The following is a 13,821-nucleotide window of genomic DNA, read 5'->3' as shown; positions in this document are numbered from 1 at the left end:
GCGCATTTTTGACATGTTCAGAAATGCCCAGATTGTGCTCTTTTGGCTAGCCATAACCTGGGTGTAACCAATACCAGGTTACAAATGTGCCCTTAGAATATGGGCACATGTACAGTGGCCGTCCTGGAAGCCCACATATGCGTGGGAATATACGGGTCAGTACACAGTGGCAGTCCTGGAAGCCCACATGTGCGTGGGAATGTGTTGGCCCATACACAGTGGCCGTCCTGGAAGCCCACATATCTGCGTGGGAATATATGGGTCCGTACACAGTGGCCGTCCGGGACGCCCACATCTGCAATGTGTGTGTATGTGCCATGAAAAAGTGGACCCTAGGCAACCCTTGGAACATCGTGAAACGCCCATAACCATGACTGAGAGGGGGTAGAATTCTACGCAGGCGATTTAGCGTATGTTTCGGCTGGTCAGATATGCGTACCTTAGCGGCTCTGAAGATCATCCAAAACATAGAATGAAGTTGTTCGAAATACTTGCACGTCAGCAGGTACATAGCGCTCTCAGTAGATTTGGAATATTCAGTAAACTCCATAGATCGAAGAACTGCATGAAATGATCAATTATCAGTACTCAGTATTAGTGTGGTGTCCATACTGTGATCGCTTCGCTAGAACTTGCGTTTCTCCTCCACACTCATCTTCGGGTACAGTTCATTAAAACTCAATTGCAAGCAATCGAATGTAGCCAAGTACAAAACACCTCATTGAACATTGTCTCACGTTCCACTCGTCCCTTGTTCCGCAGTATATTACAACCTTAGAGTGATGACAGCCACTTACTTAGTTTCAGATCAGCGCGGACATATCTACCATTGACAGTGTGGCCTTTTCTTCCCCTTAGTCATACGTATCATGTTGAGTTTCACGTGTAGGAAGGAGGAAACATAAACAACATCTATGCAATCTTGACAGTCTGAATGACATCCATAAGCACAGACCAACGGCCAAAAACAATAAACGGACGTACTTTGGCATACAATGAGTCTACGACCTTGCTAACTTGCTCCAGAGTCCCAATTGCTGCTCCATACGTGTTCTGAAAAAAGGATATAAGCATGGATGGGATGAGTGGGAAGAGGGTACGCACGTCGGCTTCTAGCTCATCGAATACGATTAGGCATCCTCGTCCCTGATCCAGCACGCCGTGGAACACCTTGTCCAAGATCATCTGAGATAGCCTGAAACACGACATCAGCTACTTTTCACACAGAAAATTTAATACGCACTTGGCCTCAACGTCCTGCCGTCCTTGCCCGACCTGTTTGGCAACGTAGTCAATCTCCACCACCGAGTATGGCTCAACGATACGCAGCAGGTTTTGCTGAAGAAGGGTATCGTAAAGCGCTGCAAGATGCGAGCGAATGGTAGGGTCGGACGAGAGTTCTGTGTAGCAATGACAAGTCAACAACGAGTTGCATAAATGGAGTATGACATGCCATGTTTGTAATCCCGAAGGGCCTTCTCAAAATCGGACAAGTTCCGATTCTGATGCGCAAGCGCTATGGTACGCATGCTCTCGATCTCGCGGAGCTGAGCATATTTTACCGCGAGCTTGATGGAGAGAAGTGATGTTACATCTTCGGGCTGGGACACACATCAGAATGATTGGCCAGTTAAGGTCATTAACAACACACCATATTCAACATGACTTTGCACAAAAGCATGTACTTGAGTGCGTTCAGCGCTGCTGGGTCGTCCTGCGATGACATATTCTCAAAAGTCTCATAGAAATATGAGTATGCAGTAGTGTAATCCTTGTCCTCAGCGTGGAGAACACCGGATTGGAGGTCTAACGCTGCTTGAAGATGAGGAGGACAATATATTGAGTTTGCAGCAGTCCTGGCGGAGGTGAGGGCAGCCTTTGTATTTCACGGACGTAAGGCCACATAATGAGAATACCAGGATGGCACCCGAAGGACTAACCTTAGACTTCGACAGGTTTCCAATGCCACGGTAGACACGACTCTCGAGCAGGTGTACTTCGGTAAGAATCATCTTGTCATCTAACCTTTTCAACTCTGTTAAGAGTGCGTCAATTCTCGTTAAGGCTAACTTGTACTGTAGTGCTTCAAGTTGCCTGTGGCAATGATCAGCATCGTTGTAAGAAGTAGAAGTGTTTCTTACAGGGAAACGAGTCGAATCTCCAAGCTATGTTTGAGGAATATGCGCTTTTCGCGTTTCGACCACTCAATGTTGTCGGTTAGGACGTCAATCTGGGTTTGCCGGCTGTTAGGGATAGAGTTGAAGTAATTGAGAAGCGTGCGGACTACAAGGTAGACATTAATCAAGTATAGCGGGTCAAGAACAGAGGATACTCACTCAGTTTGGCAGTCTTTGCCTTGGCAGTTGAAGACATGAATGATCTCGAGAGTGTGATGACTTGCGCTAAGCCACTGGCATCTCTGTCTGGAGTGAGGACTTGCGTAAAACAAGATTTTGCAAAACGCACTTTTGATCTCGATAGAGCTCTGCGAGTTTGATCAAGGCCGACTCTTGATCACGCAAGGACTGTTCCTTGTCAGCATTGACTGCCGATCCATTAGAGGTTGATGCTGAGAGCATGATTAGTACCAGCAGTCAAGACATACACTGTGCAGCACACCCGTAGAATCCAATATTTGTTTGTAAAGCTCCTCTGCACGCTTTGGGTTAGAAGACGCAAGATCTGCAGCCTGCTTGAGGAGGTCTTGGGTGAATGCCATGATTCAATATTCGGTGTTGGCTATGAGTAGAAAGCGTTCATAGGTGTGACGCGTCTTCACGCCGTGGGAATATGAACCTGTGAGACTGACGCGTCGAAGGGAAGCCAAGGGAAGCTCCCTAACACTGACAGTCATGGCAGAAGAAATCATTCCGATACCAAATCTCAGCCTCCCCCAGCACCTGTTCACTCTTATCTCACCAACGCTCGGGCAACTTCACGACAATGCAAGAAAACAGTTGCTTGAAGGAATCAAGGCAGACAGTAAGTAATGAGATCATCTTAATGTTATTGACTTGATCTATGGTTTATGCAGAAATGTCGCCGTATTATAAGTTAGTAACCTCTGCAGGTGCTCTAACGCCTGATTCCGCGTTGCTCGAATCGATGGAGAAAGATAATGAGGAGGAGCTCAAGAAGCTAGATGAGAGACTAGCAGAGGCGGAGAAGCAAGAAGGAGAATCTGAGATATCAGACGCTTTGAAAGCCAGAGCTAATCATCTAACTCGAATTGGTGACAAGGTGTGTCTTTCCTATGCTAAGTCCTACATACACTGAATATTATATATAAAGGAAGGCGCAGTCGCAGCGCAAAAACTTGCGCTTGAGAAAACACCTGGCCTTGGCTCGAGGATAGATATTGTGCTCACTCTCATCCGACTGGGAATTTTCTTCGGCGATAATGGCCTCATCACTGAGAACCTTCCCAAAGCAGAAAGGTGCGCTATCGCAATGCTTTGCCGTGAACTTGAATTGACGTGTCATCTAGATTCATCGAGGAGGGCGGTGACTGGGATAGGCGTAATCGTCTGAAAGTCTACCGTGGGCTCCATATGATATCCATCCGCCAGCTTAAGGCCGGTGGCGCACTTCTCCTCGATGCACTATCGACATTCACTGCCACTGAACTCACAACGTACAATGATTTCGTCGCTCTCACCATCATCATAAATGCTCTCACTCTCAAACGAGTAGATCTCAAGAAACGGGTATGCTCGTTCTCCTAGTATTTCCCACTGCTGATCATATTCCCTGTAGCTCATTACCGCACCAGAGGTTATCTCCGTTTTACCAGAAATCCCGATCCTTGGAGATCTCTTAAACAACCTTTACGACTGCCACTACGCAAAATTCTTTGTCGCACTTGGTACGTTTCTTCGCACCCACAATCCACTTCCGAGGCCCCTGTCTAGCCTCATTATATTTGTCTGATATGATTGATAATGACTGACATGCCGTGTCCATGCCGACAGCGACCCTTGAGCAGACGTATCTCCTGCCCTCGCGGCTCCTCTCGCCTCATACCCGCTACTATGTGCGAGAGATGCGTATTTTGGCATACAGCCAACTTCTGGAGTCCTACCGCAGCCTGACTCTTGAAAGTCTTAGTGGTGCATTTGGCGTCAGCGTCGAGTTTGTTGACAGGCATGTATTATCTGCACGTGTATCTTACTCGCCTCTGAGCATCTCTTCTAGCGAGCTCTCACGGTTTATCGCCAACGGGCGTTTGCATTGCACCATCGACAAGGTGCACGGTATCGTGGAGACGACACGGCCATCACTCAAAAATGCGCAGTATGATAAAGTCATAAAGCAAGGCGATGTCTTGTTAAATTCGATACAAAGATTGAGTAAAGTGTTGTATTAGTACTTAACGTATTATCCCAGTCTTTCGTGTACTTAGACAGTATTGTACTCATTTTAAGTTGATACATGAAGGGTGCGCAGAAGTGGGCACATCCGAATCGTTCCTGTCATCAACATGGACCTCCTTTCAGACCCTGAGCATGTCCTTGATCTTATATCCATCAGTACACTGATATTATCACGGTGTTACCGGTGCCAGTGAGGTCGAAGGTTTGCTTCCGTCAGATGACACTGAGTTCACATCGTGTGCCACTACTTCTCATGAGAAACCTGGCAAACGTCACCTCTAGCCATCGAGTGCTGTTCACACTCATCCCCGTCTCATTGGCTGCAGGCTGGACATATTGGTTATCGTGGCGCACAACAAGCAGCAAGGCAAGCTTACCCACGAGCATGACCGCCGAACCGCACAACGTCAGACAGCATCCTACATACTGGTTCAACGATGGTTCCTTAGTCATTCGATCACGCAGCATGAGCAATGGGGAGGTTTGCTTCAAGTTGCATGAGAGCTTGTTGCGTCGACAATCCCGCTTTGTTCAAAGGATGCTAGATAGCGGGACTAGCACCGATTCTGAAGTATTAATTCCGCCAGAACTTGGCGTTCAAGTCCAAGATTTCACAGCGCTGCTGGAGCATCTATACCATGATATGTGAGAGCATTTTGTCGTGGTGGAACTGACAGAAAACAATTTTGATGTTCTTGCAGTCCTCTTTCCGCTGAAGCGCCCTTCTCGCATGTTGCGGCGATCCTACGTGTCTCTTCCTCGAATCAGCTTGATCTGCCCGGTGTTCACATGTCAGCTCGGGCTTACTTTGTATCGATGTTTCCACAGGGACCTCAGCCATTCGCACATCCTAGTAGTCATCTAACAGAGGCACTGGCACTTGTGCAGTCGTATCAGATTCCCTTGGTGGGTTCATGTTTATTCCGTCATGCTTGCGATTTTTTTTGTTAGGTTCCTTCCTGTTGTCCCGTCTGTGGAATTATGAACAGCGAGATTCTTTGAATATGCTTGCCATTTGTCTGGTTTCTTGCTGTGATACGATAGTTCGTTCTAATGGCCAATCAGACATTCGAGCATGCTTCTCCGTCCTTCGAAAAGCTTGCGATGGCCGACGCGTGGCGGGCAATCATTTAGTGTGGTCTGTGCTTCAGGTCATGGGTTCTCCTCGCATTTGGGACGGGTACTATTGATGCTGGGTAGCTCGTTCTTATTGTTTATGAGCTTTTTTTTTTGTTTCGGAGAATTTGTGTATGCTGCTGATGGGCCAGCGTCTGACTCCTGCGGTCCTTTTTTTGGAGGGACGCAGTCGCTAGGTCTCAGTGATTATTTCGTTTTATTTATGATCAGGAATAAAACATTCACTGTTGTCATGTCTTTTTTTCATTCGCTCGGCGTTTTCAAGGCTTTCAGCACAGATTGTCGAGAAGCTGATTCTATTATTCCAGATCAGGAAGGGTATATATTACAGCCTTGTGACGACTTCTGAATTCGAACCCGAGGACGATGAGTTGGATCTGGAAATTTTCATTAAACCAAATGGTTTGCCAGGGTCATCGCCCACGCCACGCCTCATTCTACCCCCTACAGATGTCGAGCGGTGCAGAAGTCTGATGACTGGCATCGTGGAACATTTCACTCCTGTTTTATTCACACCAGTGCGTGTTCCTTTCATCTGATTCCGAAGAAGTTGCCACCGCAGTGACATTTTGACTTGTGACGAGTCACCGGGAAATGAGATATCAATCAAATGGCGATTCCGTTGATATGTGTCATTAGCTTCAGATGCTATATTCTTCGTCGAACGCCGAATGTTAGATGATTTATGACTTGATTCGTTCTTGTATAACCATAAGCCTGTGCGCTAATTCGTTGATTATTTTAGCCTGCAACTCCTCATATGGCATGTACAGACGTGTTTGCGGACAAATGGATGACGCTCGTAATAGCGCCCGCAATATCTAACTCTGGTGTCTGCAAACCACTCGAAATGCTTGAGCAAGTTAAGCAAATCGACTGGGCCGCCGAGGGCTTATGTGCTGCGTGTGTCAGAGAAAAGACACAGGAGTGGACACAGGAGCAGGAAGATGTATGGGAGAAAATGGACTTGTGGTTGAATCCGGAGGGTACAAAGCATTCCCTTGTTTGAAATACACAAAGGAGATATAGATCAGGTTTGTTGTGCCCATCCATAATTGTATGTAAATCGGGCACCAATGGTTGTCGACGCAGTGAAGCCCCGCAACGTGACCTTGTTTTTTGTTGTTTCAAGTGCACAGACAACTCGCTATACTTACTATGAAACAACGCTTGACGATTCAAATTTGGAAAGTTGGGTGCCCAACACTGCTGGATCCGATCAGGGAAAACATGAAGGCGCTAGTAGTACGTAATATCCTCATATCCAAGTTGTAAACGACAATTTGCATTCTTTGCAATTTTGTGCATCCAAGTATGGCCGGCAATTCAATCTCGACGTGCTGTGTTGTCAGTGCACACGCTGGCCCAGGACGTCTATTGTTGTTGTCCATTATCGACACAATACTGATCACCAAAATTTTCGTATACCCGGGTCATCATGTTGCATCATTCATTAAGGTCATGACTTTGCTTGACCGTCTGCGACTTCATGAGGCTAGTATCCATGTTTATTCTCAAGCCATATGCGGGAAATGATTTGCTAGTTTCAGGTTTTTTGGCCGCACTGCTTGATGGTAGCGTTGTCCTTGCCGAAAACATCGTGACAAACGCAAGTTGTTTGTGGGCGCGCGATGAGGGCATTCCAAGTTTCAACGACCGAAATGAACTGTTGTTGACACTTCCTCCACGGGTATTTTCACACTTGTTCGATCAGAGGTTCGTGGTCGTTTTCCTCCTTGAGCTAATATGGCCATCGATGATTCTTTCTCGTACAATGCGATTTGTAGAAGACGCATCTCACGTGCAAGGAGCTGCTATTCTGGATATTACCGGCCCACAATGACCCGAGGCACATCTATTATGACTGCCAAAGCATTTTTTGTTATTGTGTGTACCCACATTCATGCGAGTATACTGACCTACGGGGAATTTTGGAGAAGCACCAGTCACGGACACATTGTCCAATTGGTGTCGGACTTTTGTTTCCTGGGACACACAACACCCTCCTGAATACTCACAGCTCTTCTCCTTATGGGGTGTCTGGCATCTGGCATCTGTACTTGTGTCGCAACAGGTGGTGGATCTGTGGGCTCCTTCGTAGCACCACTCTGTCAATGTCAAATCGACCGCTTCCAAGAATCGCAGATTCTCATTTATTGGCCGCCTCATCCACGCACAAGAGTAACGGCGGCGCGGGTTAAGAGGCAGTGTGTGTCCTTCAAATAACACATAAATACCTTCCAGCCTACGTGCCTTTGATCAAACATTTTCCAGAGACCACCATTCTCGCGCGTGCACGATCATGACCGACGAGAAGAAACCAACATGTATTCGGGATGTAGTCCCTTCCCCCCACCCTCCACCACGAATCTTGAGTCATGGCATATATACAATTGCCTACGAAAGCCCGTCACCTGTCAATTGGACCTCAGACATTCGAGCCTGGATTGAACAGTATCTTGTCTCCTTCACCAACTTATCTTACGCTCGAAGACTTTTTGGAGAAATATATATTCTGGCTCCTGGGTTGTTGATTGGCCATATCTGCGCCACGTTGTGGCTCAGCATCTCCGACGCACTGCTTCTCTTCTGTTTAGGTTCCATATTTAACTTTGTGAGTGGTGAACCCGAATCTGATGCATGAAACTTATCCTGTGCAGGTCGAGGGTCATTCCTCGGGAAACGTGTCTCACGACTCACTTAATATTGCCATCTACGGAGGGTTCTTCTGCGCCATCATTGAACCTGCTTGCAGTCGTTACCTGTACGCTCATGTGATTTCTTGGTTCGAGTGGCTGACTTATCATTACCTGTAGAGCATATGTGAACGACATCATGAATAGTCGCTTGAAAGCACATTTCCTTCCCCAGCTTATTGAAGGTAATACAACGCATCGAGAGCTGTACCCATATTGAAATCGTGAACAATATTTCCAGCTAGTATGCGTGTGGATGTGTCTTCCATGCAAGGTATAGATCTTCGTTGACTTCTTGATACCTTTTGTGATATAATTTCCTAGATTGTTACACAATATTTCCCGTGAGGGGCCACTTTCCGTCGGATGTACCTGGCTCGTCATTCTTACAAGGTTTGTTTCACATCATTCGCACAACCATTTCCCTGTTGTCGCAAGTGGCTGTCTTGATGAACGCGGTACTGCACAAACCTAGTCCGGAGAGGGAGGTATTGTTTCTATTTTGCATTGCTCATCCGCTCGTCCGCTGGTTGGCACCATCCAATGTTACCGGTACCCAAGGTTTGTGGTTATTGAGGACTATCACTATTTTCTGAAACAAACTCGTTGTAGGATATATCTTTTACACACTAAACGTGCCTTTCAAGAAAATGAAATCTCTCTATGACTTAGCATTCTCATCTCAATATCGAGAGGAATTGATACTCAACGGCGCCGCCAACAGTATCCACTCTGGTCAGGCAACGTTTGTTCAAGCGTGCTTATGCTAATGGGTTGTGTAGAATACCAGAGGTCGACTGAGCAGCTCGGCGATGAAATCGTAACTGAGCCGTTTCCTTGGGCAGGTGGTTTGATCAGAAGGTGGTACTGGGACTTCCTAATCAATTTAACCCTCGACCTTCCACTCGTAAGTTATCGTATCTTACTTGTCTATGTACTGACATACTTCAAGGCGGTCTATGCGCTGATTTTGCCTTGTCGTCTTTCGCCTTCTTCTGTGATGTCGATTGCTCTGCTACAACAAGCGACCAACAGGCTTTCCCTAAGTATCGGCGAATATGGGATGAACTCTACATCAATAAAGAGCTTATGCCTTCAAGCAAAGTGGCTCTACGACGCTATCAGTTACAAGAGCAAGATGCCCAATGGGCCGATGTCTTATCCAGATTCCTCGCGAGGTAGCTCGTCGGATGGGATGAAAATATCTTTTCGGTGAGCTTCATGCTACAAACGGGGAGACGTGCCGGATTTAATCTATTTGATACAAATAGACAAGTATCGCTTCGTTACGAGAGATGCAGTCATAACGCTCTTGACGATGTCACCCTGGAGATTGCTCCCGGTCAGCTTGTCCTTGTTGTCGGCGTCAATGGCAGCGGGAAATCTTCGTTATTGAAGCTCATTGCGCGTCTCTCCAATCCTACTGAAGGGGAAATCTTAATTGACGATAATTCATTGTCGACATATGATTCCGATGACGTGCGCGCATCAATCGCATTCTTGCCCCAGCTCCCGCTGTTGTTTCCCATGTCAGTGAAGGAGAACATCTGCCTTGGGTTGCCATCCCGTGTTCATGCGACCGATGAGCAAATTCAACAAGCAGCCAAAATGGGTAGCTGCACGAACTGGGTATCAAAGTTGCAGAATGGGTATGATACACAGGTTAAGCCTACTCATGACATCGGGAACGGGTGGGCCAACGGAACTTATGGCACCATCTCTGAGAGATTGCGGGAAGAATTGGCGCGTCATAAACAGCAGACAGTCACAATCTCAGGTCGGTACTCGCAGTTTGTGCGCACGTTTTCACTGACTAATAAGTGGCGACAGGTGGTGAAAAACAACGACTTGCAGCGTGCGTACTTTGCCGTTACTTCCGTGTCATGACTGCTCATTTCACTACCTCGTCATTAGGGCTAGAACCTTTATGAGGATCAATCACACAGACATCAGATTAGTTGTAGTCGATGAAGCCACGTCGTCTTTGGACGCTATCACGGAACGCGACATTCTCTCCGAGTTTCACCATGTCCGCCAAGGAAAGACGATGATCCTTGTCACTCACCGCTTCCACCATCTTGTCAAGGAGGCTGATCAGATCATGTAAGCAGAAATACTACTAGTCACACAGATGATATTGACACCTCGTGGCAGATGTATGAAGGATGGATCTGTGGTCGAGCGAGGCACGCATAATCAGCTGATTGAAGACGATGGCGAGTATGCGAAGCTGTATAACGCGCAAGTCCTCTCGGCGTAATCCTGGATGACATTGTGTCGGTGATTCCTTGTACTCGTGTTTCTCGTGTGTTTCTCGTTTATGTTTCCCGATCTGTTTTTGTGTCCTTGACTGTGATATCTGTTACTGTAACTTTTGCAAAGCAAGTTTCGATGACTCAAGCTTATCTGAGAGGCTGAAATTCGCGCACGAAAGCCCTTCCGATACGTATGCTTACGGTGAAACAGTCATGGCGGCATAGCCTATCATGATAAGTATCGATCTCAGATCTCGGAATCCCAAACCAAGACTTGCCAGCTGAGCCACGTTTCTGCCTAACCGAAACCACGCATGGGCGCCTGCCTTATCCACACATGTGGTGTAAACAAACTGACCCTCAAGTACCCCCCGGGCCAGCTCACCGATCAGATCTTCGATGAAGGATACCTGCTAGGAGGGTGTTTTATCAATTTAAAATATTGACGGCATATGTCGAATCTCGCGTTCATACGCAAGGCAAGGACCCACTATCCTGGAATGAGCTTAGTTTCACCAGGCAAGATATGAAATCTAGGGTGTGTACGTGACCCAGGTAGCCGCATATGCAACTTTGTTGGGGCTTTTTGACAAGTTCGGTGGTTTCTGATGCCGGCAGGGCAATGACAGAATGCAGGGGAAAGACCTTAATACGAAAGAGCCTTCGATTGGTCTTGCTAGGGGACTCCCATGAAATCGCCCCACGACGCTTCTCCAAGTTATTAACCCATCAAAGAGTTATCCAGATCTGAGGACTCCACAAGCTAAATTCGTATACGATATGACACAGCAACAGAGAGTACGGTAATACAGAGAACAAAAAAAAAAGAAGAGAACTCAATACAAGAAAAGGCGACATTGAAAATGAAAGCGTAAGATATGATATCATGAAAACGGGCATAAGCGCAAAGCAGCATGGTAACATGAGGTATGAGGAAAATCATGACGTGACAAAAATAAAAAGTAGGACGTGAAGGGAGGTGAGAGGTACTAGTGGAGAATGCGCCATACCAAAGCGCTTGCAAAAGCACAAGTCCATACGGTAGGCGCCAAAGAAAAAGCGTCTCCAAAACTGGTATCCATCCAGACAAAACTCACTCGATGATCTCAAACCGTCCCCTTTTCCCCTCTCTCCCATCGCTTCCATCGTCCAATTCCCGCTTCTCTCCTCCCATCCCGGGACCTAATGCACCTGCGAGACCGAACGAAAAGCCCTCGGGCACTCCTACGCCCGAAAAGCTTTCTTGGGTAACAATATCTCTTAGAATAGCCGCGTATCGCTCGTCAGATAGACCCATTCCTGCTAAGGGGTTAATCCGTCCATCGTCATCGTACCCCGACATCCCCAATGTCGGATGAAGACTGGAAGAGGATGAATTGGACGAGGAACTGGAATTGGATGATGAAGTATGTCGTTGTAACTGCGACGCGCCGACCGCGAGTGCTTCGCTAAAAGACGGATCTGAGAGAGGTGGTACGCCGAGCGAACGTGGTACTTTCGACATTTGTTGGATAACTTTAAGGTGCATAAGGTGTTTCTGTGCAGCCACGTCAATTCATACACCCTCCATTTTCATATAAAACACACCTCCAACATGTCCAACAACCCTTCCTTCGTAAACGGCTTGGGCAAAATATCATTCATCCCAGATGAATAATACGTCATAATCTCACTCGGTTTTGAATTAGAGGTCATACTGATAATGGGGGTCATATGGTCGAATTGGCGGATGAGATTCGTAGCGCTGACTCCATCCATTTTGGGCATCACGATGTCCTGTCGCATTCCCAATTAAAAACATCGAATTAGTTCGCAGCACACGCAGACAGGGAAGAAAAGCACTCGCCATCAGCACCAAATCATATTTTTCAAGGTTCATCTTATTCACAGCTCCAACACCATCCACAGCAACATCGATCATGCATCCAAACACCTGCAAGAACTTGCTGCTCAATCTCCTGCTCACCGCATCGTCATCTACAAGCAGCACCCTAGGGGGAACGGCCCATCCCGGCACGAACGTAGACCGTCGAATACGGATAGTCGTAGGCGCAGTCGAAGATCGTCCATTAGACAGCGTCGGACGTACGACTTCTTCAGAATATGGATCGGGCTCCGATGGTAGGTTATCGTTGTCGTTCCCTCCTTCGCCTTCACCTTCACCTTCTACAGGCGGAGGCACAGCGCCCGTTGAAGGATTAGCATTGAACATCCAATTTCCGTTCTGATCCTCCACGCTACTGCGGGGTAACAGATGTCCAACCGTAAAAACCTGCAGTCCCTCATGCATCGTCGTCGGCGCATCCCAGTTCATATCAGGGGGAAGGAGAAACGTAGCATTGCCGTCTTGTGTCGATGCTTGTGATGACGACTGTTGTTGTTGCTGTTGCTGTTGCTGCTGATGTTGCCCCCCTCGATGCAAATGCGAATGCGTCCCACTCGTCCTCTGCATATGCATCTCCTCACCTGACGACAACCCCGAACCACCCGAACCCGAACTTGAAGCCGGGGTCCTAAACCCCGCATCACTCGCAGCCCGCCTCGACATCTCGTTCATCTGCACCAGAGTCAGCCGCGCGACCATATCTGGATCTTGCAGGCCGAGTTCTTGGGCGGGGACGAATTGCTCTTGGGCTGGGACGAATTGGTGGGGGTGGGGAGGGGGGAGAGAGTATGGGTTGCGGAGGGAGGCTGATTGGGCCGGTTGGGACATGGGTATGGGTTTGCGTGCGTGTGAGGAAGGCATAGAGAACGAATTTGAATTTGAAGGAGATGCGAGGAAGGGCGATGGTTGTGGTTGGCTCATGGACCGCTGTGAGTGGGATGCTAGGAGGGAAGGCGGTGGATGTGTGGAGGGCGTCATACTAGGCGCGAGGGGCGTTGTTGAGGGTTGAGACATACTGTGGATGGGGGTTTGAGGTGGGGGTTGAGATACGGTGGGTTGAGACACCGATGCTGGAACGATGGGTACTGAAGCGGCGGTAGAAGACCCGGCAGCGGTTTGGGAGGTAGCATCCGAAGGGTCTTTGGGTTTACCTGGAGAAGGGAAGATATATATTAACGAGGGAAAACACAAGTACGCGAAAAGAGGAAGAAAGACAGGCCCAGGCATAGATTGACGCCTAGTAGACCCGTCAACCGAACATTGTAAGCCCATCAATTGGACATCATAGGCCCATCAACTGGGCATCGAGGCCCCATCATCAATGTCTAGACCACGACCAGCGCATTGCAAACAGATGCATCTTTATCTCCACAGAGGTAATAATAGTCACCCCCATGGGGGAGCACATTTTGAAAAGGTACACGGAAGAGACAGGAAACCGACGAGGAACGGAACGGGACATAATGAAAGAAATA

General features: G+C 47.7%; 5 protein-coding genes across 5 annotated transcripts; 3 read left to right on the top strand and 2 right to left on the bottom strand.

The window, feature by feature from the left end:
- Window positions 1–439: 439 nt before the first annotated feature.
- On the bottom strand, window positions 440–2,766 carry BJ212DRAFT_1313792 (PCI-domain-containing protein). Its single transcript, XM_041334098.1, has 12 exons — window positions 2,620–2,766; window positions 2,467–2,569; window positions 2,337–2,419; window positions 2,142–2,283; window positions 1,941–2,094; window positions 1,652–1,876; window positions 1,454–1,601; window positions 1,244–1,400; window positions 1,105–1,195; window positions 985–1,053; window positions 613–930; window positions 440–561 (listed from the first exon to the last, which is right to left on the bottom strand). The coding sequence occupies exons 1-11, from the start codon at window positions 2,717–2,719 to the stop codon at window positions 913–915; spliced, it is 1,290 nt and encodes a 429-aa protein (XP_041200489.1). The 5' UTR covers window positions 2,720–2,766; the 3' UTR covers window positions 440–561; window positions 613–912.
- BJ212DRAFT_1313789 (26S proteasome subunit RPN7-domain-containing protein) lies at window positions 2,767–4,510 on the top strand. The gene is made up of 7 exons (XM_041334097.1): window positions 2,767–2,982; window positions 3,035–3,240; window positions 3,292–3,437; window positions 3,488–3,707; window positions 3,757–3,865; window positions 3,972–4,143; window positions 4,195–4,510. The coding sequence occupies exons 1-7, from the start codon at window positions 2,853–2,855 to the stop codon at window positions 4,364–4,366; spliced, it is 1,155 nt and encodes a 384-aa protein (XP_041200488.1). The 5' UTR covers window positions 2,767–2,852; the 3' UTR covers window positions 4,367–4,510.
- Window positions 4,511–4,758: 248 nt separating this feature from the next.
- BJ212DRAFT_1258168 (uncharacterized protein) lies at window positions 4,759–6,519 on the top strand (the record flags this gene model as incomplete). The annotated part of the gene is made up of 4 exons (XM_041329920.1): window positions 4,759–5,018; window positions 5,075–5,279; window positions 5,819–6,028; window positions 6,256–6,519. 4 exons carry the CDS (start codon window positions 4,759–4,761, stop codon window positions 6,517–6,519), a joined length of 939 nt encoding a protein of 312 aa, XP_041200487.1.
- Window positions 6,520–7,812: 1,293 nt separating this feature from the next.
- BJ212DRAFT_1256474 (P-loop containing nucleoside triphosphate hydrolase protein) lies at window positions 7,813–10,313 on the top strand (the record flags this gene model as incomplete). Its single annotated transcript, XM_041329792.1, has 11 exons — window positions 7,813–8,124; window positions 8,171–8,274; window positions 8,327–8,391; window positions 8,448–8,480; window positions 8,531–8,767; window positions 8,819–8,941; window positions 8,989–9,113; window positions 9,159–9,418; window positions 9,478–9,983; window positions 10,037–10,061; window positions 10,121–10,313. 11 exons carry the CDS (start codon window positions 7,813–7,815, stop codon window positions 10,311–10,313), a joined length of 1,983 nt encoding a protein of 660 aa, XP_041200486.1.
- Window positions 10,314–11,176: 863 nt separating this feature from the next.
- On the bottom strand, window positions 11,177–12,777 carry BJ212DRAFT_1313780 (CheY-like superfamily; the record flags this gene model as incomplete). The annotated part of the gene is made up of 3 exons (XM_041334096.1): window positions 11,177–11,998; window positions 12,049–12,237; window positions 12,308–12,777. Coding segments are annotated over 3 exons (1,103 nt in total), but the record flags the coding sequence as incomplete, so codon positions are not given.
- Window positions 12,778–13,821: the final 1,044 nt, after the last annotated feature.

This window comes from Suillus subaureus (genome assembly GCF_016647635.1).
Source record: "Suillus subaureus strain MN1 chromosome Unknown BJ212scaffold_1, whole genome shotgun sequence".
In the NCBI taxonomy this organism is placed as follows: domain Eukaryota; kingdom Fungi; phylum Basidiomycota; class Agaricomycetes; order Boletales; family Suillaceae; genus Suillus; species Suillus subaureus.
The sequence above is the reverse complement of the archived record's forward strand: the minus strand, read 5'-3'. Positions and strand labels throughout refer to the sequence as shown.

Excerpts from the sequence above, each read along its gene's own strand:
- BJ212DRAFT_1313792 (XM_041334098.1), bottom strand. The coding sequence starts at position 2,719 with ATGGCATTCACCCAAGACCTCCTCAAGCAGGCTGCAGATCTTGCGTCT. Across the intron at positions 2,570-2,619 it reads ACAAATATTGGATTCTACGG|CATCAACCTCTAATGGATCG; the intron begins GTGTGCTGCACA and ends TCATGCTCTCAG. Across the intron at positions 1,877-1,940 it reads GAAACCTGTCGAAGTCTAAG|GCTGCCCTCACCTCCGCCAG; the intron begins GTTAGTCCTTCG and ends TGAAATACAAAG.
- BJ212DRAFT_1313789 (XM_041334097.1), top strand. The coding sequence starts at position 2,853 with ATGGCAGAAGAAATCATTCCGATACCAAATCTCAGCCTCCCCCAGCAC. Across the intron at positions 2,983-3,034 it reads TGAAGGAATCAAGGCAGACA|AAATGTCGCCGTATTATAAG; the intron begins GTAAGTAATGAG and ends TGGTTTATGCAG. Across the intron at positions 3,438-3,487 it reads AACCTTCCCAAAGCAGAAAG|ATTCATCGAGGAGGGCGGTG; the intron begins GTGCGCTATCGC and ends CGTGTCATCTAG.